This window comes from Pteronotus mesoamericanus, unplaced genomic scaffold (genome assembly GCF_021234165.1).
Source record: "Pteronotus mesoamericanus isolate MK-2021 breed Mesoamerican mustached bat unplaced genomic scaffold, CSHL_Meso_final contig_73, whole genome shotgun sequence".
NCBI lineage: Eukaryota > Metazoa > Chordata > Mammalia > Chiroptera > Mormoopidae > Pteronotus > Pteronotus mesoamericanus.
Genome location: NW_026555245.1, coordinates 18,772,588 through 18,800,255, shown reverse-complemented (window position 1 = coordinate 18,800,255; position 27,668 = coordinate 18,772,588). Strand labels below are relative to the sequence as shown.

The window sequence follows — 27,668 nt, the reverse complement described above, 5'->3', positions numbered from 1 at the left end:
TTTGGCCAAATAATTCTTTGCTGTGGGGGCTGCCTTATGTATTGGAAGCTGCCTTATGCATTAGCAGCACCCTTGGCCCCTACCCACTAGAAGCCAATAGTGGGAGATTGCCGACATTCTCAAAACATTCAAATCAATAAAGTTATTGGAGAAAATGGAAAATGTCTTTTATTTTATGGAAAAAACATAATGGACTTTTTGGCCAACCCAACATATTACAAAGTTATAGTAATTAAAACAGTATCGGCACATAAATCAGTGGTACAGAGCAGGGAGCCTGGAAATAAACCCACACATGTGTAGTCAGTTTATGACAAAGGAGGCAAGAATATACAGTGGGGAAAGGATAGCTCGTCAATAAATGGTGTTGGGAAAACAGGACAGCCGCATGCCTGGGAATGAAGCTAGACCACTATCTTACACCGCACATGAAAATGAACTCAAAATGGATCGAAGACAGAACATAAGACTTGAAATCATACATTTCTAGAAGAAAACATAGGCATTAAGCTCTTTGACATCAATCTTGGAAGTGACTAAGATTTAAAAGCAGAAGCTGTGAATGCAAAAATAAACAAGCGGGACTAGAGCAAGCTAAAAAACTTCTTGCATAAAGGAAACCATCGACACAATGAAAAGTTAACCTCCCGAATATTAGAAAATATTTGTCAGTTATATATTAGATAAGGAATTAGTCACCAGACTATATAAAAAACTCATACAACTCACTGACCAAAAAAAAAAAAAAGCTAATAATCTGATATAAAGTGAGCGAAGGATCTGGATAGGCATTTTTCCAACAGGTACATTAAAAGGTGTTCAACATCACTAATAGTTAGGGAAATACAAATCAAAACCACAATAAGATATATTACCTCACACCTGTTAGAATGGCTCTCATCAAAAATACAAGAAATAACAATTGTTGGTGAGGATGTGGGCAAAGGAAACCTTGGGTCCTGTTGTTGGGAATGTAACTTGGTGTAGTGACTATGAAAAACAGTAGGAAGGAGACTCCCAAAATTAAAAATAGAACTTCCAGCCCTGGCCAGGTGGCCCAGGTGGTTGGAGCATCGTCCCATACACCAGAACAGTTGCGGGTTTGATTCCTGGTCAGGGCATATGCAGGACGCAACCAACTGATGTTTCTCTCTTACAGCGATGTGTGTGTGTCTCTCTCTCCCCCTTCCTCTCTTTCTAAGTCAATAAAGAAACATATCCTCAGGTGAGAACTAAAAAAAAAGAACTACTAAATGATCAGGCAATTCCACTCTGGGATATTTATCAGAAGAAAACAAAACACTAACTGAAAGATACATGTACCCCCATGTTCACTGCATCATTATTTACTAAGTGTCCATCCTTAGATGAATGGATAAAGAAAATGTGAGATATATACGTAACAAAATGCTACTCAGCCATAAAAAAAGAATATAATCTTGCCATGTGCGACACCATGGATGGACCTAGGGGGCACTATGCTAAGTGAAGTCAGAGAAGGACAAATACCATATAATCTCACTTATATGTGAAATCTCAAAAACGAAAAAGAAGCTCATAGATACAGATTATAAATTTGGTGGTTGCCAGAGGTCAAGGGGGAAGGTTGCAAGGCGTCAAAATAGGTGAAAGGTGTCAAAAGGTACAAAGTTCCCGTTATAAAATAAATAAGCCATGGGCTTACGGCGAGAGAGCTGTATTTCATATTAGAAAGTTGCTAAGGGTAAATCTTAAAAGTTCTCATCACACACACACACACACACACACAAATCAATTTTCTAACTATGTATAATGATGAAAGTTAAGTAGACTAATGGTTATCATTTCACAATATATACAAATATCAAATCATTTATGCTGTATATCTGAAACTAATATGATGTTATATGCCAATTACACCTCAACAGAAAACAGAAAGTTTAGGAAGAGGAGGCTCAAGAAAGCACCAAAAAGATGCACAAGGAAATGGGGCCCCCTCCAGAGCCCCCCAGAAAGGAATGCAGGCTCCTGACACCCCGATTTTGGCCCAGAGACACCCACACCAAAGTTGTGACTTACAGAACCAGGAGATCATAAATTTTTGTTTTAGTAAGCCACAAAGTTTGTGGTAATTTGGTATAGCAGCAATAGGAAGTTAATACACCAGGCCGCAAGTGAGATTAAAGCAGCTAAACTGATAGATGGATGGGAGGGCAGCTATTTGAAAACAGATTAGAAATCTGGCTCTAAAAAAGGAAATATCTAGCTAAGATAATGTAGACTTATTCGTCAAGTGCTAGGATATTAGAACTATGTAATAACCATATAAAATTGAAAATGGTTAAATAAATAAAAGGCAGTGTCACTCAAAAGAATGACACTGGGTCTGGGGAAACAGACTGTCAAGGATGCAACTCCAGCTGTGTGGCAGGACGTGTGCATCGGATCCTTTACAAACGTCTGCAATGATCTATGGGTAAGGAAGTTTAGGACAGCATTATTTAGAGCGAGATTAATACATTTTGGTACATTAACGAATGGGAATAATAAATTGCTGTAGAAAAACACTGATTGCTGTGGGAAAATGTTCACAAATAGGTCATGCTATAAAACCATGTATAAACAAAACACTTAAGTATCGAAAAAAGCTGGAAGGAAACTTCTTAAAATGTTAAATGTATATTGGGTAATAGAATTATACATATTTTCCTTTCTTAAAAAGTATTTTTCCAAGCTGTCTGTACTAAGTATGTAATTAGGAACACATCTAATAAAAGTTTTTAAAGCCTATCTGTATGTTTTACATAGCGGACCGTAAACTACTGGGATTTATTACTTTGAGAGGAGGTATGGGGTGAAATCATAATTAGGAAAGAAGACATTTTAGACTTTTAAAGGTAGTTTTAACTTTTGAAGAATAAGGTTACCAACCAGGGTTGGGACTATGGTAAGACAAGAGAGGTACTTCTCTCGGGCGCAAAATTGAAAAGGGCAGCGACACTGAGCAATCAGGACAAACATCCTAATGCAATGTTTTAAAAACTCAAAACCAATGCCAAAAACACATGATGAAGAAAATATCAACATTTTAAATGAAGACAGGATCCGTATCTGATCCTTGATTAACGGGCCCCCAGTTCCAACTCAACAGGGCAATTATTTTCTAAACAGTGTTTCTCAGAGCGTGGTCGTGGGCCAAGCGGCATCAGAATCCCCAGGGAACTGTTTGAAACGCTGCCTCTCAGACCCCACAGCAAGCCACCGATTCACAACTCAGGGGTGGACCCAAACTATCAAAACCACTGCGATAAGAACAGGTAGGAGGTATTAACTGCAATGTTGATCGAGAACATCTATCACACTGATTTTTGATGGCAGTCTTCAGTGAGCACTTGCTCTGAGCCTGCCCATGCGCTGAACTGTGGGGCATGCTCATTACCTCACTCAGAGTTCCAGAGGAGAAAACTGGGCTTGAGCTGGGTCAAGTGCACTGCCTGAGGCTGCCCAGCAAGGACCTGGTAGGACAAAGGCTGGAATCCAGGTCCTCCTGTCTCTAACATCTGATTTTTAGCATCTGTGCAAACACAGATGCAGGTGGTAAGGGGCAAAGAAGTAGAGGAACCAGATGCCCGAGCTTACCTTCCGACTCTGACTCCTCCTCATCATCTTCCTCCTCCTCTTCATTGCTTTCTTCCTCACTCTCTTCTTCTTTGGCAATTTTCTGCCGTGCGCTCTTAAACACCGACTGTAAGACGATGGAGTCTTCATAGATCTAAGGGGTCAAAGTGGCATCTGTTAAAAACTGCAAGCCGAGGGCCCAACATTCACAATTGTAGTGCACATTTCTCTTCCTCATGCAACACACCAGCTTTATTTTACATGGGTTTTAGTAGAAACATCAGTGTTAACTTTTATGCCTGCAGAAAAACACCCAAGTCAGATACTGACACACATATTCTTATAGAAAAAAGCCCATATGCAGTTGAAATAATTTCAGTGTGTGTGTGTGTTTCTGTGTGTGTGTGTGTGTGTGTGTGTGCACTTGGGAAAGAAAGGTGGACCTTGTAACATATCCTCTCATCTATGACAACAAAAGTACTTTAAAAATTACATTTCTTATTTGAATTAATATATCAACTAGTGTGGCAAAGCAACGTTTTTTAAAAATGCAATTCCCTTAACAAAATGGAGGCTATTCTTTATTATTGAGTTTATCAGTACCGACCAATACTATGCCAATCGACACTTTATTTTAGTGTACATGCATGTGCCTGAGCACAGTCCTGTGTAGTTGCTGAGAGAAACAGGAAGTTCAGAAGTGTTCCTTTTTAAAAAAAGTTTAAAACAGAAGTACCATGTATCTAGCAGTCCCCCTTCTAGGTATATCTCCAAAAGATTAAAAGCAGGTTTGAAGAGATATTCGCACACCCATGCTTACAGCAGCATTATTCACAATAGCCAAGAGGTGAAAGCAAACCAAATGTCCACTGATGGATGACTAGATGACAAAATGTGGTATCCCACACCATGGAATGTTATTCAGCCTTGAATAGGAAGAAAATCCTTAACACAGGCTACAACATGGATGAACCTTAAGGACATTAGCTAAGTAAAATAAGAAGCCAATTACAAAAAGACAAATACTCAACGATCCCACTTATATGAGGTACCTATAGCAGTCAAATTCATAGAAACAGAAAGTAGAGAGGTGGTGGGAAGGGGGAGAGGTAGATGAGTTTTTTAATGAGTACAGAGCTTCAGTTTTACAAGATGGAAGAGTTCTGAAGACCTGTTGCACAACAATGAGAATATACTTAACACTAATGACCTATGCACTTCAAAATAGTTATGATAAATTTTATGTTTTACCACAGTTAAGCAAAAGAAAAAAGAAAAAGAACAAGTTAAAAATGATTTCTGCTCTGTAAGAACATATTCTTTTATTGTAAAGATGAGCCACACACCAGCAACTTGTAATGATGCCCAAACAATATAGTCCCATAGGAGGACACAGGACCTGGGGGCAGCACTGGGATGGGGCCACGGGGTGGAACTAGCTGGAGACATCAGAGACGAGCTGGATCTTAAAGGTAAGGGGGATTCCGTCAGAAGTGAGAAAGGAGAGGGACTTTTTAGGAAGGGAGAGCAAGTGAGAAAGGTAAAGAGGCAAGAATAAAAAAGATGTACCTGGGATTGCACCCATGCCATCTTTCAGGTTATGACATTAGACTTTGTTACACATTACTACCTTGGGGTGATATGAGGACAGCCAGGCTGTCTCTGTATAGTATTTCTCACAATTGCATGCATATCTGGGGCAGCAGGTGTTTAAGGGGCAAGTCTGATTGGGCTATAAACTGTTTAGTTTGAGGAGCATCAGGAAACGAGGCTGAAGAGTTAGGGTAGGATACGGCTTTAGAAAACAGCCTATGGAGATTAAGTTTATTCTAGAATTTCACAGTAAACAGGGAACTGCCACGCTCGGTGGGCAGTAGATGGACAGAGTAAGAAGGTGGTCAGAGAACGATGAACTCACATCCAGGATGGACTGGGACAGAAGCCAGTCAGGAAGCCATTTCAGGTGTGAAACAGTGAGTGTGACAGAAAGGGAGGCTGTAGGACAGGAAAGGGACAAGGTGCTTGTCCCAGTGTTACCATAGCATTATCAAGAACCCAAAAATCTACTCAAAGACTATAAACAGCCATTCGCAAAAAGATTTCCTTGTTGACTCATATATTCACTCTCTATATCCTGGTTTTCATCTTAACTTTCTTTGAAGAGTGTCTTGAAAACTCAAGGTTTGCTTTCAAGACTTGTTTTGGTCAAAATACTACTCCTGTTAATTGCTATTAACCTAGAAATGTACAGCCTCTTCAAGGCACATTCTGAAGATTCCCTCTTCTCCCATTTAGTGACTGGAATTGACATGAAGGTCAAGAAGCAAGGTAGGTAAAGAGGCCCAAGGAATTTAATGGTGACTGACACTGCATTGGTTGGCAGACGTATTGACTTTTTTTTTTCCTTCATGGGTATGAGAGTACTAGGCCAGAAAAACAGATAGCAAAAAGGGAGTTCCAGCAAAAGGTGAGTGGAATTGAGATGTAATTACAGTGAAAATGTCCTCCCCTAGTTCGTCAAACCTTGGTTCTTAAACGTCTTGGTTCTCGAACAATATGGTTCTTGACCAAGTTGTTCATGGAAAAAATGTCTCAGTTGTCTAACAAAAACCTCAGGTCTCGATTCTTCACTGGATAACCCTTTCATGCCAGTATCTGTATGATCAGTCATGCGTCTCTCAGGAAACAAAGGGGATTTAGTTTTCAAACAAATCACTTCTCAAACAGTCTCCTGGAATGAACTGAGTTTGAGAACGGAGGTTCCACTGTATTTTTAATAAATTCTGTGCCACTATATATTGAGATGGAGGATAAAAAGAATTATAATTGGCCTGATGAAAGCAATTGTTTTGTAAGCAATTAAGGCAATGTTTTTTTTTTTTTTTAATATAAATTTTTTGACCTAAATCACAGTAGTTTCAACTCCTGGTGCAATGGTTACAATCAGAAAAATGAAGGTAAATGTAATCAAATATACAATCTCTATAAAAGCCAAAATTGGACCGCCTGCCTTTAATCATTACATTGAGTGATTTACTTGAATTCCTCCTCTAATTAAAAGCAAAGACTTTAAAGGAAGTGTGAGGAGGAGTTAGTGTAGCTAAAGTACAGAAGAGCTGGCATGAATTTGAAAATACCAAAGCCTCAATTTACTTACACAGGTAGCATAGAATATAGGCTTTTAATTTTCATTTTTCTTCTGCCAGGGTAGTAGCAACGGTTCAAATATAGAAAATGAAATGTTTTATACTTAAAAGAACATAAGACATTTAAGGTTAAAATTTTTTCAGACAACTAATGACAGACCTGAGATCCCTCCAAGTTGAACGTCTGCGCGTTATGACAGAGAAGCATGACATCTTTCTCCAGGTCTCCCAGGCTCCGGTACTTATGATTACGAATTCTTTCCTAATGAAAGTTTTGGATAAAATGGAAGAAAGTAGAGGAAGAGAAAAATACAACAATCATTCCTTGGTTCACAAAGCCTGATTTTCCCTTTGTCTCAGCACACAGTCCTACCGGGGTGTGGGCCTGCACAACTCCAGGGGGCGCCAGCACAGAGCCCCACCCTCCTGCTCATGTTCCCTCTGACAAGGGGGACGAAGGGGCACATGATGGGGCACAGAACTTTAAGAAGTTCTGAAACTTCTTAAATACAATATAATAAAATAAGAGCTCTCAACTTAATGATTAAATAACATACATGTAAAGGCACAAGACATCCCAACCTTTCTGGCGACAAGATACCACTGTCACCTCCTAACTATCATCATTTCAATGAATTTACACATCTTTATTTTTAAAAAAAAAACCCACAAAGTTTGTTAAAAAAAAACAAAAACAAAAAAAAAACTACCTTGATTTTTTTGAAATCCACCGGTTTCCTAATTAATTCATAGTATTCTGGTAATTCTTTCCTTGAAGGTAACTGAATGAAGACTTCACTGAGCTGTCGCCCTGAACTGTAGGGTGAGGGAAACAAAAAGACACATAACAGATCATACGCTACTGAGGAAAGGTTTTATTTCATTTCAGAAAATGTCACAGAAGCAAACTGGAATCCCATACATATCGATGTGGGGCTCTTAATACCAAGGAAAATTCTACAACTCTACTGGAGACTAATGTCTCTTCTGCGAACTTCAAAATCACATTAAAATACCATAGGTCCCCACTTCTGTCACACACCTGAGAAGTCCACTGTGGATTTTTTTTCAGAGCCATTATATCTTTTCATTTTGATAAAAACATTTAAAATACCCCATTCAACCAAAATTCAATTTTTAAATGACTAATAATTGAGTAGGTAAAAAAAAAAAAAAGACTATTTCCATAATCCTTTGTCTTCAAATTCACTTTGTATTTAGAAAACATAGAATATGCTCTGGAATCTCAAATGAAATGCTTTTGTTTGATCCTAATGACTGCCTATTTTTTCAGTCCTGTTCCTTTTAGAGTATTTTATACACTGTGTATTTTTTTTATTATTATTATAGCTCATCATCTCACCTACCTGCACTTTGGTGTGTATGGAATAATTTGGGCAGAAAAGAACAAACATATTTAGCAAGTGTGGGTGCCTGATGTTTCTGGAATTAGTGCTGTCCCCTCCCCCAAATCCATGGTAGCTTTATTTGAAAGCAGATTTAATAGCAACAAATGCTTAGCATTTTAATAATTTTGAAAAACAGGACATAAAGCAATATAAGCTTTTAACATCATTTAATATTAGAAGCAGACATGGTTATAAGAACAAATTTAGATTCACAAGCCTGATATCTGACTTGGTCTATCTAGATCAATAACAGCTGGAGGGATATATGGTATAGTCATTTTTTCACAAAAATCTTGCTTCTCTTATGATGCCATCTCTATTTCCTTTGTAAAGCCAGAAATACATATAAAAAAAAAACCATAAATCACTGCCATGTAAATTTTAGAAGGTGATTTTAGGAGTGTGCCAGAATGCTAGAAGCAGCAGCAAAGAATGAGTGACAATATGCTGTTTTAATCCATAGTCCCAGTTGTATAATTAAAAAATAATCATAATGACAGTTATCATAAAAAAGGCATGCGCAGTAACTCAAATGGTTGCCTAGCAACCAGTGGGGAAAATGCTGAAGTGCAAAGGGGCCTGCATAAATTAACCGAAAATCCTCTGTCAAAGGGATGGGCGAGTTTTTATGTTTTACAGGGTCACTGTTTCATTTTTTTAATGCATATAAGGGCTTCATGAATACTAAAATCAGGGGCAAACAAAGAGGTTTAAGAGGACTGTAGTTTAATAGGGAATTGGATTTTTAGATTATTGTGGAAAGAATCAAGGTGTTTTCTCCCACTCACAGCCACTCATATGCCTCCCACATTCCGAGGCTAAGAAATGCATCTGTACCTCCATAAATTATACCACAAAGTATATGACAAAACCTACTTTATTTACTATCACCTTCAACATAAGACCACAATTCCTCGTTTATTCTCTTTCTACCATTCTGAGATATATATATATAAACATTTTACCTATTTGAAAAGGAATACCTGAAATACAATTTATAGATGCTAGTTTTTCTATTAATGATATTTATAATTAGCATTCTTTATAATCTAGCAACAATCAGAAAGTCAGGCCTCTTTGTGATCCTGGATTTAACACCTGACCCTCAATGACATCGTCCTGATGTGATTTTTTACATTGCCAACAGATGGTGTCATTTTTCTATTGACGGACTATGAGCACGTCTTTGCTCTTGTACACCTGTGATGGACACACTCTTAACTTCAACTGTGCCACTGGTGCAGTGAGAAATCCATGTGATAAAGCTCTTTCTGACAGGGCCAAAATGGCTCAAACGATGTTGGTCTGTGGTCTCTGTCCTGAGTCTGGTCATAGAAATTCTCACCCTCCAAAAAGACAAGTTCAGAGGTATATGTGCTCTTAGAGGAGGAAACTGAACGTTCTGAGACTTGGGGCCAATAGTATAAAATGAGACAAATTTATTCAGTTTCAAAGTATTGCTACCCCACTTCCCTTTTCCCCATCCTAAGAACACAGGACATGGGCAAAAGGAGGCCCTGGAAGCTGTCCAGGGGAGTCTTCCTGTAGTTATGTTGGCTCCACCACCATTCAAACCTCTCAGTTTGGCTTCTGAAGCCTGCCTCCGCTCCTTCTCTGCAAACCTGGCTTGTACCATTGACCTGACTCTTTGGCCAAGACAGCTTCTCTCCTGTGTACCCCCACATACCAAGGCCAACCCCCCCCCCACCACCTTGATGAATTCCAAGTCTCGAGAGCTGACCCATCTCTCACTCCATGGCTGGAAGGGACTCTGTCCTTTTCTTCCGTTCAAATACCTCAGTATCCATCCAGGATCAAGAATACCTGCTCCATAAAAATGGAGGAAATTGCCCTCAATTTCAATTAACTCTTGGTACCTCACTGCTCAGAACTTAATTCTTCCATGTGTGTTCCTTTTTCTCTCCTCCACACAGGGCGGGAAGCTTCTCCTTGCAGTCAAGCCCTCCCCCATCCCTATCAGAGGCAGTGGATCTGATGGCTGGCTCGAGAGGAAATGCCGGGCGTTCCTGAGGGACAGCCAGCTTTTCCACAACCTATAGAATACAGAGTCAGTATGATCCCTTGCTAATGAATCATCGTAGTAACTTAGTTTTTCCTAAATTAAAGGTTAAAAAAAAAATAAGAAAGTGGAAGTGAAGCAGCCTGATAGTTCTGAATTCTTGGCATTTCTTTCTCAAACTTAAGCCTTTTTAGTATACCTTTTCAAGTGTTTTTTGTTTTTTTTCTTCAGTGCTGGAAAGTTCTTTTTTTTTTTTTTTAAGTACAGAACAATGGACTAATTGTACAGTGGTTCGCAGAAGGTGCTCTGTTTCTGTTGAAATGCTCAACCTACCCCCAAGGTATTTTCCATTATGTCATTTACACAATTTAAGGCCTACGTGTAAATTGTTGCCTCAAGTGAGCTTCCCATCACAAAAATGATACCTGCTCCCTGCCTCCAAAAAAGGATTCCACTGATGGTCTGCAATTTCAGCTCTACTTCAGGCAATGATTTATCACAGAATAAGAAATGTGACCCTGATAAGGCATAAGATGGGTAGGGGAGGAATGTGACCTGAATAAAAATGTGAAGGAACCCACTGCACTTAATAGAGTTTAATGATGCTGGTGGGCAAGCACAGTTTCCCTCCACAGAGGCCAATGGGCACAGGGACATATGGTCATGATGTCATGCTATGACATGCAAAAGCCCTGCATACCACTGTAAATGGTGGTTTGAAACCCTGCACGTATAGCTTACTCACAAAGACACATACACACACACACACACGCGCGTGCACACAAAACTGAGATTTACTCTGTTATGTTTCACCTCGGAACCAATGTTTGTCCCATTACCTCCACAAGTCCAATGGTAATAATTTCATGCCTATACTACCATGATTCTAAAATGGTGACTGCATGCATTATAAACATTACATCAGCTTCACTTTTGACTACAGCTTGGGTACAGTTGGAAGAGTAGGAAACCCACTCCTTTAAAATACTGACGCTTCTAGTTTTCCAACAGCCCAAACCAAGAAGATATGATGTTAGATGAAAGTCTTTTCTTGTTTTCCTTTCTTTTTTTTTTTTTTTGGTGTTTTACAATTTTTAAAAATCTACTCAACCTAACCTGTTGACAAGCATTTCTAATAGATACTTGTGAAAAAGAGATCTTAACCGAAGTCGAAATAAGTTTAGTTAATCATTGTAAAAATGTGGCTACCTTGTCTCTGTAGGAAAATGATGTCATAGTTTAGATACCATTTCGAGTTGGGAGAATTCTACACAAAACTTATTAGAGTCCTAAAGGAATCAACTACAGGAAATCATCTAGGAAAAAAAACTATAAAACTGGGTCAACATTGGAGAGCAGTAGGTGAAAGCAAGAGGCTGCTTTTCAGGGTTAAATTCTTGTGAGATTTATTTAATCACGTCACTTAAAAATGCACTTAGATCTGAGTAGCACCCCACTTATGCAGAAAGACCCCAGAAACCTGAGCCAGCCACAAATGAGGTGTCACAAGCCTAATTTCCCCTAGTGAGAGCTCTCATCGGAATCTTACTGGGCACTGGCTGATGATAATTCCTAACAAGCTTGGAAATCTGACTTCCCAGACTCTTGGAGCATGTATGAGGTAACAGCAAAACAGAATGGGATGGGGTAGACTTGCTTTTGGTAGTGGAATTAGTAGCTGACAAAAACCACCAAGGACTATGTTAAGGATATAGGTATATACTGTGCCTAAGCAATCAACAAAAGTAAGGCTATATCGGGTTAATGCAAGACAAATGCCCTGGTGTAAGGGCTCGCTTGCTCAGCTCAATAAGAAAAGCCCCAAGGCTGTATCAAGGGTCTGAAATACAATCACTCTGAAGCACAGTTTTACTTTTGGTAAGCTAAAATAGAGATGCATATATATTTTATATATGTGTGTACATACACATATATTTCTGTGCATACATATTTATACATGTATGTGTACATGTATATTTGTATGTGTATACATGTGTGTATACACATATAGTTTTATATGTATATGCTAGAATCTAAAGCTATGTATTTTAGAATTACGTGCCTTAAAGAGTGGTAAAATGCTTGTTTGTTGTGACATTCACTGAAAAAAAAAAAAAGAACACAGAATATCACATTTTAGATGCATGATAGCTTCAGCAGGGTTTTTAAAAAGGCATTAACTAAGGACCAGAATGATATATGCCAGAGCATAAATAAACATTAATAATAACATACTCTTATTCAACAAAATAAAGATTTACAACCTTCTGTAATTTGGAACCATATTATCATCCATAAATAAAGTAGGTCCCAAACACTTTTATTGGGATACCTCCTTTGAAAACATGCTATAAGTCAAAGTCTAATCTGATTCTTCCCAGAGAAAAGATGTCTAAGGGGAATATGCCCCACCTTTATTTATATCACCATGAACATCCCATTTTGCCAGCTGGTACCTTTTAACTCTACCATACAAAGCCAAATAAATAAATTGAATAATAGAACATAATAATTCTATAAAAATGCTAATATATTGCAACCAGCAGAATCTACTATATAAAATTTCTATTCAGAATTCTCTCATTGAACTTATTATTGCAAATCAGGTGCTCAGCAGTACATGAGATGCAGAGAGTTTTGTTTGTTTGTTTACTTAAGCAAGTATTTTGAGGAGACATTTGAGAAGATATATCATCTATCACTTGACATTTTAGAAATGGTGATTCAGGACACGTAGATGCTTCTCTTTTTCTCACTTGACATTTCATAATAGCAGGTACAGGTATAGGATTTTAACTGTCCATGTGTCTAAACGTGACAGCTAAAGGGCCTGTGGCTTCCTTGGCCAGCCACTTGGCCGGGTTTCGTCACCTCATCTTGTACACCTGGACGTCACTCAGAGGATGCCTTCCTTTCAAACGCTGAAGACCCGCCTTCTCTTCCCCTATTTTGTCCTTTGGTCTTTCCCTGTGCCTTGACTTCATTAAGGTTAAAAAAAAAAAAAAAGAAAAAAGAAAAAAGAAGCTTCAACGATTTTCACTGCATTGTGACCCAACTCAAAAGCATAAAGCTTTGCCAGCCAAAAATCAAATGCCTCTCCACCTTAGCTGCAGATCCCAAGCGTCACTTTGTTAATGGGGTGGGTCGCTGCAGGCTCCAGAGCACTGCTTTTTCCTATAATGGCCCTTTCAGTCAATTCTTAAGGAAGACATATGAGGTGCAATTCTAAAGGGGCGAGACAGATCTTCCCCCAGGAATACACAAGAATATACAGGGTGGGCAAGAGTAGGTTTACAGTTTTGAGTATAAGAAACACAGTTTATTTTGTCTTACTGTTAATTCTATTATTTTCCATTAAAAAAAAAAACTGTAATAACTGCCGTAGTTTGGCACAATCCATTTTTGATCAAAACACTTAGAGCTGTTTTGAGGACAGCCTATAAGACAGTTAGAAAATGAATTTTGTTATTTCCCACTGGGACTCCTTTCCCTCCCTCAGGGACAGGCCATATGCACTAGCATTGGCCTGGAGCTCTGAGGCAGAGGTCCTGGGCTCCTGGGCCGGGCTAATGCTGGAGGCCTGGGGGAGGCCTTTTGTGCCTGGGAAAGCAAACACACCAAGTTTATTTGTGGCCTGCCCACGTGCTGGACATGGGTATAACTGGCTGAGCAACTCAAGTGTCAAGTCACCAGGAGTCAAAGCAGCCTATTCCAGTAAACATCTTAAAGTATCAATATTTGGAATGAGGGCAAAATAAAGCGCTGGAATCCAGATTTCCCTCAGCAGATTCTCTCTGGAGAAAATGCAACTTCTGAGCTCAAAGTCAACACTTCCCAAAGTGTGCTCCACGGAACACAAGCTTAAAGGGCTACTGACCGTGTTCCTTGGAAAGGGTGGGGTCGGGGGGGCATTTGTCAAATGAGCTCGGGAAACACTGGATTAATCAAAGTCCAACGGGCTGCTTTGCAGCAAAACTTCTCAGAGCCTACCTGCACTGGGAATTCTCCAAGAAGCTACAGGACTTGAGTGTGAGGACCACACTCTGGGAAGCATCTTGTATATGAGGCCAGGACCTGCCAGGCAACAACTGTACAAGGTCAACAGTCAGCTTGAGGTAGAGCCCAAAGTACCCAACACACAGAATAAAGGGAGGAAGGCTCTTCATCTAGAACAAAGATTTTCTCAAAGAGTATCCAGTATCCACTTGGTCATGTTACTGTTTTTTCCACGGCAATTTCTCTATAATCTAATTAGGGCTATTAAGTACAAAGGTGCTTGGGCCTGAGATACACAGTGACAGCCCCTCTATCATAGTTAAAGAAACATGGAATGTCTGGTGCCAACATTGCTAAAAATAAAGTTTGTCTAAGAGAGCTTCTTGGCTGGTCCTGAAGGGAGAGTCAATACCAACAATATAATCACAATGTCAAGGGTTGTTGTTAATATCTATGGAGAGAATTTAGATTCCCTGGGATGGAGTATGTGGGGCTGGGTAGCTACACTCGCACACACATGCATGTACACACCATGTTTTCATTTCACCTGCATTTCTGTAAGTGACACCACATTCACGTACCACTCAGGAGAGAGATCCAATAGTTATATTCCTTCTCTCACATCTAGTCTGCCCCTAAGTCTTGGCAATCACACCTCTAAGTATGTATTCTCTTGTCTTCACACCCACTGCCATGTCCCGTGCTATGTCCCTCCTCCGTTGGACCTGGCGGCCCAGTCATCCTGAGATCCACGTGGTCTCTAAGGGGATCCTGCGTTTCCATACCTCCATGGCTGCCCAAGCACATGGGGCTGAGAACCTCTGCCCCTGCTCGCCCCCCCCCGGCCCTGCCACAGTCTGCTTGGGGAATTCCCACTCTGCCCACAGCTCACTTGAAGCTTTCCCCATGCCTCCCCTCCCGCCCCGTGCAGAACTTTATTCATACACTGCATCCGAAACTACTTTACAGAGCTCTTTCTGACAGTGCTTTAAGGCATTCCATTTTATTTACTTCTCTCCCATTCTCAACACTTGCACAGAGACTAAAACATAGAAAATGCTCATTGCTTTTGAACCTATGAAGAAAGGATTTTAAAATAATTTTTAAAATGTATACATTATAATGCAACTTCTGAATACGTCCTAAGCTCAGGCTTCTGGGAGAAGGAAGCATATGTGAGAGTAAGGGATGGAACAGACTCCAGAGCTCCGAGGAATCAAACATCAGCCTCTTGCTAGGGCTCTGGAAATTCCAGTTCAAACATGTCTCCATAAAAATGGATTTTTCTAGGTGCCAACTACCTGCAGTCATACCGTCCCTCAAAAAGCCCAGGCATGATATTGGAGGCTCGCAATAACCTTTAAAGTTGCTATTAATCTACTTTCCGTGGTCACATGATCATTTTGATGGAAGAAGGGGGAAAGAGCTTATGCCTGCCCCTGTTCACTGGGCTGGGTGTTTAGTCTCTACATCGTACCATTTAGACCTGGAAGCCTCCTTTCTGTGTCATGGAGGGTGGAAGTGTTATCCCATGTTGGTTCATTATCTAAACTGCCCATACTAATAATGTTGAGTATTTATTTTTTCAATCCTGAAATTTGAATCCAAGCTGAGTTCTTTCTCATAGTGGCAAAAACAGAACAATTCTTGACATCTCTCAGGACACGCTATGGATGGTGTGTCTGGCTTCCAGGATTGATAACGGTTTATTGAACACCCATAGAAAATATTTTTTAAAAAGACAATCTTGTTCAATAGTTTCACCTCCGCACAGACAGGGGTAGGTGTAAATCACCCCTGCTTTTACTCTCCTTCTGTAAGGGAGACTGTCACAAGTGGTGGCCAGTATTTATTCTGAAATACAGGACAGTTTCCGTTCTTTTCCCTCATTGCCCTGATTCAGATCCTATACTAGTGTGGAACGAATGCCATACTGAACATTATGGGTCAACTAACAAACGTGGAATATAGATGGCAAAGTATTATATTGATACTTTTTCAAGGTACAGGCTAACTGTACGTTTTCAATACATTACTAACAATTACCAGCCCTGGTAAATCAACTAGCCTCCCTCTCAACTAACATCATCTTATTCCCACAAGATCTCTAGGAGAAAAGCATCTCTGCTTTCTACCCGACAGAAGCAAAGGCACACAAAGGTTAAACACACTGGCTTTGGACACTTAGGACTATATGTGACAGGTAGGCCCGGAAGTCACACCCTGAACCCAACCCAGTGCACAAACGCTCGGCGGGCCACGATTTATCTCCAGAACACCAGACGCAGCGTGCTGCAGGAGGTCCGGGTGCCAGGGTGCTTTTCACTGAGCGTCTAAAGCAAGACACACAAAGTTAAGAGGCCCGCAGGATGTCAGACAGAAGCTGCGCCAAGAGGGAGGGGGAAACAACAGAAACCCATGTCCGCGGTGCTGCAGGTAGGGGCAGGCCTGTTGGTGAGACCTTTGAAGAAGTGCATTTACAGAATTGTCCCCAAATGGAAACACAGCACAAACAACCCCAAAAGCCACGGCAGGTGTTTGGGAATATCTGCACCTCCATCCCGCACTCCAGGTAGGGGTCATCGGGAGGCGACTGGAGAAATTTGTTTCCGACTCCTTAGGAATCAGTCTGTTTGGATACCTGTATTTAGAGACACGGGAATACAAGACAGATCCTGACCTGTTTCCTTCTATTTCCAACTGAGAATTACTGGGCACCTTCTCCACGTTACACCTGTGGTAGAGTAGAAAGAACACTACAGTCAGAAGACCTGGGTACCCGTCCCGGCCTGGCTCCTGCCTCCTAGGTGGGGTGACCTTGGGTCATTCATTTCACTCTCCAAGCCTCAGTCTCCTCACCTACCTGCTTTGCCTACCTCATGGGATGGTTGGGAAGATCACCCGGGGTTTCTGTTTAGAACCTCATTCTGAAAAAAATACGCACTTCTCCAGAAATGGGGGGAAAAAGATTTCCTAACCTCTTTGGGACTTTCCAGCTTCTTTCAAACACCTAAATGCCTGCTACACTGGTCCCATTTCCCTTCACACCTGCTCTGCCTGGTCTGCATGGTCTTTCGAATGCATGTTCCTTCCACGGTTTCGGAAGCCTTGAAAGACAGGCAGCATTGCCAGGGGTGTGTGTGACCTTAGGGAAGTGACCTTAGCTTATCCAAGTCCTGCTCCTCCTTTGTCAAAGGGGGATGATACTCACCTCAGAAAATTGTTGTGAACATTAAATAAGATACTGTACTTGGTTACAGCAGCCAGCACAGAGGGTACACCAAACAATGGCCAGACTTGGTTTCTGAACCTCCTCTAGGTAGTGAGCTCTGCTTCTCAGAACTCTATTCTATTCCAAAAGAATCACTGAGCTAGTGATCTTCAACCGGAAACGACAAGAAATGAGCACCTGTGGTCTTTAGTCCTGTCTGGTGTCCCTCTGTGTGTTGGCACAGAAGTGGCTGACAGGTGTGACAAATCTTGAGAAAACCCTTCATCCCAAGAAGGTCTTCCACTAGGCACCCCCCCGGCACACACAGAACCATGTGTGGCCACTTCGGAGACCCCTCCTCAGACCCACTGCCCACTCTGCCTTAGGAGAGCAGGAGACTTTGCAGAGAAGGCAAAGTATAAACAGAGAAGGGCAGGGGGAAAGTCCTGGCTATATTCAAAATAGGAGAATTAGGTGGAAATGTCTGAAACAGAAGGGGTGGCATGTAGAAAAACTAAGTTGGAAAGGTTGCTAGGGCCAGCTTGCAGAAGACTAGCTTTCTCATGGTAGAAGTTTGATCATCGTCAGGTAGGCTACTGAAATGTTCAATAGGAAGCTCCTGAAAGCCCTTAAGAAACAGTAGGACCTGACCAGATGCTTGTCCAGAAGGAAAGCAGAATGAGGGGCAGACTAGAGGCAGGGAACACAGGCAGGACACATCTGTCCCAGGCCAGGCCAGGGACAGGAAAGGCCTAATGAAGACAGTGTGTGAGGAGGCAGAAGGAGGGGTGCATTGGAGAGATGCTTGTGTGTCGGGGAAACACGGTATCTGAATGCATGTTAGGAATAAGGCACAGAATTGGGAACACTTTTGCTATTGCACTTCTGGGAAGCTGAATTGATGATGGTGTTAACCAAGGGGATGCGTGTCGTCTCAGAATGTAATAGTGAAAGAAGAGAAACCGGTGAACGGCAAATACTATCTCAGGCATTTTAGAGAGAACACACGGCAAATGACTTGAAAAAAGATGGGCATGGCTCTATGGTTTAGAATAATGGCAATGACAAGCTGCTGAGGATGTGCGGCTCTGAACAAAGGAAATTCCAGCAGAATAATTTAAAACAGTGCTGATAAGAAGCATGTAGGGACAGACTTACATAGCTGGTCAGCAGTGTGGCTTGGGGGGGAAAAAAGTACAAACAAACAAACAAAAAAAAAACCCCAAAATAACAAAAAAGAATATTAAATAATGATGTGGATTTGGCTTTACAAATGTATATGACTACAAATCTATTTAAGGTAGACAGTATAAACTGCGGTATGAATAGTCAACCTCAGGATGATGATCAGTGTGGGAAAACCTTTGACACAGCAAATACCCAAATGCACTTCAGATAAAGCACTCTGTAGACAAAATCTCGGAACAATGTAATGTTTTTTTAATAAAAGTCTGTCCCTTCTGGAGAATGAGTTGACTACATATGAGCCTTGAAAACAGTAGCTTAGCTTCAGTCAAAATGAGGGAAATGCTATGAATGCCTTTTTGGAGGGTATAGGAATTAAACAAGTACATTTTGTCTTTAGGTAGCGGTGTACGAAATCCTGGGAAAGGTGCTATACTGGAATGGAATGGAATGTTCTATCTCGTTACCCTGGAGCGATTCTTAGTGCTGGAAGGGGTAAATGTCATTATGATGATATGTATAGATATATATGTTTTCCCCTTAAAAGTAACCATAAGCATGAGCTAATGCCATTGCACCCTTACATAATGGGCTCACATGGCCCCCTCTTTTCCTGAATTCCCCAGTCCACTGCCTGTTCAGTGCATCAAGTAGGAGAGCTATCTCCTCCACTGCATGGGGGCAAGTACCTCTGGCCCTGTTTAGCGGTACAGGGCCGGAAATAAGGGGGGAATGCAATAAATGAAGGAATGATTTTCTACAATGGGAAAAGAGCTAAGATTCAGAACAAGCTAAGGCTTTCCACCATCCCTACAGACAGATCGGGGCAAGAAGACAGTCCCAGCTCGGGGAAGAGAGCAGAGCCTAAGAGCCTCTGGGAGAAAGGAGCCCTGTGGTTGTCACCCCTGCCACCCACCCCACTGTGTGCCACGGCTGAGTTCAGGCAGGTCGTGCCTGCCTCCCTCACTGCTTCCCTGGGTCCATTCTCACAGCTGGTGGGCATGGAGTCTGAAAACCCTTCGCCGACCACAGGGTCAGTCTGTACGAAAGGCTCCTGCTAGTTACTTCAAATGACGGGTGGAGAGCGAGCAGGTGACAATAACCCCATATTCTGGCTCCAGATGCTTCAGGAATGAGAACGATGCTCAGATTTGAAAAGCAAGGCACAATAAAGATTGAACAGAAGCTACCGATAGGAGAGTGGATAGGAAGCATATGAAGGCACTTCAAATGAGTTCAAGTGTCCAGTTGTAAACTAATTACATCCTGAAAGAGTATATAGATTGCTCCTGCTAATATTGATTAAGAAATTACAAAGACCAGAAATGGGATCAGAAGACTAGAGATAAGCAAATGTCCCAATTTCAAAAGGAGAGAGAAAACTTGAGACTGCTCGCTCTGCTTGATGTGGACCCTGGGTAAAAACTTATTCAGAAGAAATTATTCAGATGCCATGGGACTATTTAGAGAAGATAAATAACATCATTAAGGACCAGCAGGGGGTCTCTTAGAAAAAGCTATGGCAAGCTAACCTCATTTCATTCTTTCAGCGGGGATTCTAGGTTGATAGATTGGAGAGGCCATAAATATGGTATAGCTTGGTTTTAGACTTCCCTGATAACCTTGAGAAAGGACAGATAAATGTGGGTGACATGATGGCATGGTCATGTGAGTTCACAGGTGGCAAATCAACTTTCAGGATTACTGGTTAATAAATTTATGTCAACCTGAAGTGATTTCCAGGCCATAATGTAGAGACCTGTCCTTTGACCTTTAGCAGTTTCTCAACAATAGCTTAAAGCAAATATTCAGGTGACCGAAAACAAAAAGAAAAAAAAACCCAAAAATAAAAACAGCCCCCCCAAAACAAAAAACTTAGGTAGACAAGGAAGTAAACATGATTTTTTAAAAAGGCACAAAAATTCGGAGTTGTACCAGTAGATTAGAGTGAAAAAACAAAAATGAATTAAATGGAACTACATAGGGATAAGAATAAAATCAGTAGATATTGGTTTAAAAAAAAAAGAAAAAGAAAGCAAGCTTAGTTGAAGACTAACCTTGGCCGCACTCCAGTGAGAGGAGCGCTGTCTGCGTGTTTGGGGGAGTGGGAGTTTTTCCAACACATCACATGTTCAACCTGAGTTAACTCTGTGTCAAAGTTGCTGGAGGAAGTTAACACACTGTTGAGCTACATTAACAGAACTCTGGCGTTCAGAATAAGAAAGATAACCATCCCGCAATGAGCCTCAGAAGACCTGTGAAGTTCTGGGTGCCACGTCTTGAAAGGGCCACTAAGACGGGCAAGGGGGCGGGACCAAGGTGGTGGAACTCTAGGTGTCACTGGAGAGCAAAGTAAGGTGTTTCAGCCTGAAGGAGAATATCCTGAGGTGAATGTGTTTACAAATGTTTTAAAGGACATTTCTTGGATTGAGAACAGATTTACTCTCTGGAGGTCTAAGTAGAACAAACAGCTAGAAGTCAGAGGGCTGAACCCACCTTAATGTGGGAAAATGGCTGTTGTGTTTAGAGGTGTCCTTTGGTGTCATGAACTGCACGCTGGGAATGTCACACTAAGGCTGGATGACAGCCTGCCAGAGGTTCGGGGAACACGTACAGGTTGTGGGAGGTTGGACCAGGTAGAGCTAAAACCCCTTCCAGCACTAAGAATCGCTCTAGGAATCTCTTTCTCTATTCAGGTAACTATAAGTCCTGTCTCTAGACCTGGAATAGCTCCACGGGCCCCTACTCTTCACCCTCTTAGTCTACATTCTTGTCCCAGAGACAATGTTAAAGGGTAGAGATGCAAATGAGGTTGAATTCCTTCACAAAGACATATTGTTAGGTTAAATGTCACATAAACTGAGAATATGATTTTAAAAGCCTTCTACATACACAGAAAACAAGGTATGCTTAACAAGTCAAAACAAAGCCTTCTAATACTACTTGACATAAAGTTTTCTATTTGGGGAAATAAAACGGTGGGAATGAGTAGCAGCAAACTGGTACTACCTCTAATAGCAAATACTGCAGAGAGATTTTACATTTATGAATCACACAATTTAAAAAATGATCCTCCTTTTAAAAAAAATGAGGCCTGGTGCTGAAAACAAAGACAATAAATAGATGCTTATTATTCTAGTCCTTCATAAAAAATAAAGATACATCTGTCCCAGAATCATGGAAGAACTTTGGGGGGAAAAAAAAAAAAACCTGTCTCACGAGAGCTAATTAATTCTTATATATCAGTTAAATATAGATGGCAAGTTTTATTTAATATACTGCTAATCTTGCACCACTGACAGAGCTTTAACATTTGACTGAGGTGATGGGAGGGAGGTTAGTACAGGTGGTATTTCCTTCACAGGCAGGTTGAGTTACTATATTAGTAGCTGACTTTAATGGTGCAAAATTCTGAACACATGGAGAGGTACATTTCCCAGCAGCATTTTCTAAAACCAACCAAAAATATGACAACATATCTAATTACAGTCCTCCTAATTTGAGTGCCTCCTACTTGAGCACCAAGTTTGGTAAGAGAAATAAAAAAATATAAATAGAATAAGTGCTTTTTCTCGAGGGTTACTAACATGGAACATACATGAGCGATGCAGTGGTGGGAAATTTTCGTGCAAATGCCCCAGAATGTACCTAAAATGTGGGAGCTAATAGGATGGGTCTTTTGAGGGTGCTTTTCAAATGAAAGATAAAATAAATAAATAAAACCAGAGAAAGCGGGGACAGAAACTACACAATGTCTGCATGCTGCAATACTTAAATATCCTTTCACTATAGTACAACTAAAGATATGCTCACTGATCAGTCCCACAGAGGACGTGCTTTCTGTTTTTTGGAAATAAAAAGATGCAAAGCCTATCAGAAAGGACACTAACTTTATAGTGCTCAGAGCCCCATTTATCCATGAGATTAGCTATACATAGTCTGAAAGGCTGCTTATTAATAATTCAGCTGTTCAGAAGGCTTGGGTTGTACTAACTCATCAAATCCTCATAACGCCTCTAGAGGCAGGTCAGTAGTTACTCCATTTTGTAGGTAAGAAAACTGAGGTTAAGTAAATTGCTCACTCCTGCCCCAGCCAGAGGGCTCAGTTGAAGCATTGTTTTATACACCAAAAGGTTGCAGGTTTGATCCCTGGTTAGGGCACATACCTAAACTGCAAGTTCAATCCCAGGTCCGAGTGCATAGGGGAGGTAACCTATGTTTCCCTCTCACATCAATGTTTCTCTCTCTCTCTCTCTCTCTCTCTCAAATCAATGAATGTATCCTCAGGTAAGGATTTAAAATTGCTTACTCTCTGGCCAACCCCCTGACCCCACTTCCATAGGAAATGCTAGAGTAGAGATAGGATTCAAACACAGGTAGTTAAATCAAGACAAAAGCTTGTGCTCTAAACTACTGCACTACGCTTAGCTGACGTTTAAGGGACATAACATCATACTACTCTATTTTGGATAGTTTCTAGGAAAGCTGTCAGTCCATAGCCATGTGTATCAGTAAATCACCAACTCAAACGGCTATGGAGCCAAGAGATGCGAGTGAGTGAAGGGGGCCAGGTGTGAAAAGCATGACGTTACAGGGTGACCGACACTCCATCCGTGAGGAACCGGAGTGGGTAAGGGGGCCTGCGGCAAGCTAGGGCAGGGCAGCCCCCAGACGGGAGGCAGCCTTTTCAATCCGACTGGATTGTTAACTGAGGGAAAGGGGGGTAGAGTGCTGCCAGATTTTCAGGTTTTTCCAAAAGGGGGGTAAAAAAAAAATCTGAAGTTTTATAAGGAGACCCCTCCAGTTTACTGTGCTTGCTTTTTAATGAAAAAAACTACGTGAGACATGAAATAAAACGCTCTGTTGGCAATCTGTGGTTCACTGGCTGGCGACCTCTCTCGCACCATTAAAGGCGAAGGCAGCCATCACCTGGCTTAACAGGCCCAGCTTTCCAACCTCCAAGACCTTCCTTGGCTGTGCTCGGGGCTGTAGCAGCCCTAGACTCAGCCGGCAGGTAATGAACAAAATGTCTGCCACATATCAAGGCACACCACCTGGTCAACAAAACAGACATTTTGCTCTCCTGAGACAAGGGCAAAAAAGTTAGAGGCATCTGCAGAGTGATACTCTTGGATTCTTTTTTTTTTTTCTTCTTTACATAGGGGCTGATAAAATGAGGTGTCATTATCCGCATTGGCCTCCTGGATGGAAACTGTTCCTGCCTGTGGCAGATCCACCGGTCAGGCTCGGGGTAAACAGAAACTCAACAGACAGAGTTACTGATTCCTGGTTTACAAGGAAGATTGCTGTTCCCTCTAGCCAAAGAATGGACTCGTGGCCAAATCTGCCTTCCTGGATTGCTGTCATTCCCCTTTGTCAATGAACAGTTCAACCAAACCCAATACAATGGGGCTGTCCCTTTGTGGTTACTTCAGAATTCTGAAACGGGATCCACTTAAAACAAAACAAAACAAAACAAAAAACCAACAACAACAAAAAAGGAAGATAGTAGAAAAAGTAAGCAGGGGACCTAAGAGACCTGGTAGGTAAAGACAGGTAAGTAATTCTGACCCTTTTACACACATCTCTCATCTACTTGCCACCATTTCTGCAAACTCCTAACAGATAATATACTAAAAATGTAATAAAACCCCATGGTTGAAAGTTTCTTGCTTTTTCTACTATTTAACCTTTATAATGAAGTTTTTTTTCTCGTATAACATTCACTAAAGTCACAATGAAAAACTAAAATTACAGCTTAGTTATTTGTTTTTAAACACTTCAAGTATACAGAGCTAAACTAGTTAATGTAAAAAAAATTGGTAACTAAAAAATGATTGATACCATTATGCAATTTAGAGAAATAAAATATTTGTTGTGTTTCCTATAAATTTTTCAACTGGAATGAAGATGTGATCTTCCCAATTAAAACTGTATCAGATGATTATCCAGTGGAAACCAAAACAACTAACCAAAATGTAGCCTAACTAGTCTATCTACTCAATAGGGCTGACCAACACCCTAGAAGACATTTGCTTTGGTTTTCAAATAACTGCTCATTGTTTAAAATGGTCTGGGGATAGTGTCCAGTTTAGATTTCTCAAAGTCCACATTCAAAAGTTCCGTGAAAAAGAGGCAAATTTCCTGAAATATCAAGCTGTCTATGTAGTATTATTAAAAAGAAGAAGATGGCTCAAACCAGTGCTTAGAAATTCAAGTGTGTTGGAAGGAAAGAACAGTAATTTTGATAAAGCATCTGACTGGTTATAAACAAAGTCTTCACATGAAATATTTACCTTAAATCTACTAGAACTATACTTCTCTAACAACTCAACCCAAAAGTATAATTTCACTCTATCATTCCAATCCTTCCACATAAATGATGATACTTCAGAGGTCCTTAAGAATTCTTCTCCAGTTCAGATTGCTTTTGTTAGTTTTGTAATCTAAACTTCTTTTTCCAGATATGTTAAACACCACGTAGCAAATCATCACACAAGAAAGCAGTAGCGGCCATTTTGATCAAGGCAGAAGGTTACTGATACCTTTGGAGCGAGAGCCATAAAACACAAAGTAGAAAGAACATAAAAACCTCAGTGCACACCTTCATAACTCTTGCTCTGAGGTAGCCTCACTTAGACTCTTGGTGAAGACAGTCAAGGGGAAGGAGTGAAACTCTCACCTGTCTTTGTAGTTTATCACAGTATCGATGATAGCGTTCATCTGCTTTGTCAGTTTGGGGGGATTTGGTGATAGTTTCTCCGCTGGAGGGCGGCCTCTTCTCTTCTTAGCTTTTTCCACATCTTCTTTTGCAGGATCTTTATCCACATTTCTTCGTCTTTTTCGCTTCTTAAGCCGTACTTCTTCTTCCATTTCTTCCAAATTGCCGTCTTCAATGGCCTAGTAATAGGGAACAAAGGAGAAAAATTCAAGACTAGAGAATAACAAATATATATACAATTTGAATAATTAGAATAAAATGAAACAAAAAAATAAAAGTTAATAGCGATCAGTGGAGTAGGAAGAAAAAGGGAATATCACCATGTTGAATAAATGCATCTTTAGCCCGTCTATTTCATGAGCAAAATATGTTGAAGGCCCAAAACACTAATAGTAAAGAAGACTATGACAAATACGAGATCTATACATTTACATGTTTGAAGGTAACTGAATCCAACTGAAATTTTGCCTCAGTAGAAGAAAAAGATTTTTAATGTCTCATTACTATAAGGGAGAAAAGCTACAACTAAAAATAAAAGGGATGAGTGAAGAAAAAAATTTCCCTGAGAAAACATCCTTACAATCATATAAGCATTGACCATTTCTTTTTTATGATTTTACATCAATTTATTCATGGTCACAACATAAATCAAAACTGTATCCAGATTTTGTTCTAACATAGCAATTAGTAAACAAGGAAACGGAAAAGAGCAAAGCCACATTCCTTTGTAAACGCACTTAAATCATCCGATGAAGAACACACACACTCACAAACAACAAACACTTTTTTTTTCCAATTACCTGCAAACGCTTGCTTTAAACCAGAGCCAGCAGCACTAATGCAGAGAGATAATAAAATAGCTATAAAAACAACCAGGTATAAAAGAAACCTGCTCATAAATGGCTAAAAGATCCATGTGACAGACCCAGAAGTTCAAACTTTTTTTTTTTTCTGGTACATCTCAAAACTTAAGAAAAAATAGAGGGGGGAAAAAAAACTGCAAAAGAAAATAAAAAGCCCACAACAGATAAAAGAATATTTGAGCATGGAAAAAAATATTTTTTAAAACCTTTAAATTATATTTCAAGATTGCCTTCTTACACAAAATAACTGATGTTGTTATTTGTTCCTCCTGCCTCTCAATATTGCTTCCAGTATGCAAATGCTAATCAATCCTTTCTCGTAGCTGAAAGAGCTCTAATCATAAGGCAATTACCTTCATTTCTCCACAGCACCAAACATGGCTAATATTTATGATCATGTGAGTATAACAATCAATATAAAGAGTGATTACAGCTCAGACATAATTTCTTTCACTTGTGTACAATGCCTCCTGAAAAAGAAAGGTTTTGTGAAGAAAACCTGGTGCAGAACACAAAACAACCTGGCATGTTAAAAATGCCAGTGAGATTTAAAAAAATGTTTTCTATGCATCTTCCAATGTGCAAACCCACAGAAGCAACATGCACACAGACAGAATCCTAAGGGACAGTCTGAGCCTAGGCCTTAATAATCAAAAGACAATTTCCATCACGATCCTACAATGTTCAGATAACCACTATGAAGGAGGCGAGATCTGATGAATTATGAGGAAAAAGGAAAAAGGAGGAAAAAAAAAAGCTCCACATTATTCATTAATATTCATTTGCCTAAAAGCAGGACACCCACTATACAGCTAAACACACTGCAGCTAAGCGAAGATTAAGAAAAGGAAATTGTCCCGCAAATCTTGAAGGCTGAACATGCTAATAATAAATACAGCATGCAAGGCTGTCAACAGTTAATGGTACTGCTCTCCTCAAGCACCCAGTTGCACACAGAAATACGGAGAACACCGGCTTTTGATGTGTTACACACCTACACATGCCTGGGATGTAGTTCTACTGAATCTTCAAGACGGCAACGAAAAAGGATATTTACCTTACCACTATCAGCAGGCCGGCTATCGGAAATCACAGTTAGTGGGGATAAAATTAACAAGCCAGCAAAGCAGCGAGCTGCTAGTCTCTTCATCAGCTGATCAGGAAAAAAAAGAGAGCTGGGGAAAGGCTATGTTTTCATATACAAGTAATTTTATTTCACTGAAAATTTAATACTGAAAGGATTGTGGATACTCAAATCTGCTGTTTCATTCTACCTACTACAAGGCCCGAAGCCTTCCTCCTTCAGCCTGTTTTAATATTGACAACTACTTATCATATTTTTTTTCCCCTCTTATTATTCCAGGCAGCAGAATTAGAGATTTTTAGCTCAGGCGGTTTCTGATTCTTCCTTGCATTTTAACAATTAAGCCAATAAAAAAACAAATTAATATTCAAATGTATTTTCAAAAATTAAAACAAGGTATGGTTTTTTTTTGTATTTTAAACATCATTTTAGTGCT

At 40.3% G+C, this 27,668-nt stretch overlaps 1 protein-coding gene across 7 annotated transcripts in view; it reads right to left on the bottom strand.

Moving 5' to 3' along the window:
• Nucleotides 1-27,668, bottom strand: part of SMARCA2 (SWI/SNF related, matrix associated, actin dependent regulator of chromatin, subfamily a, member 2) — a 160,178-nt gene that overhangs the window by 4,480 nt on the left and 128,030 nt on the right. For 5 of the 7 annotated variants that reach the window (XM_054583062.1, XM_054583065.1, XM_054583066.1 and 2 more), the window contains 5 exons: nucleotides 25,247-25,464; nucleotides 16,849-16,902; nucleotides 7,454-7,559; nucleotides 6,904-7,005; nucleotides 3,619-3,751 (listed from right to left, as the gene is read on the bottom strand). In XM_054583062.1, the coding sequence (XP_054439037.1) occupies nucleotides 3,619-3,751; nucleotides 6,904-7,005; nucleotides 7,454-7,559; nucleotides 16,849-16,902; nucleotides 25,247-25,464 (613 nt within the window). Of the gene's footprint in view, nucleotides 1-3,618; nucleotides 3,752-6,903; nucleotides 7,006-7,453; nucleotides 7,560-16,848; nucleotides 16,903-25,246; nucleotides 25,465-27,205; nucleotides 27,302-27,668 lie in introns of all 7 variants that reach the window. The other 2 variants (XM_054583068.1, XM_054583067.1) reach the window with 2 other exon arrangements.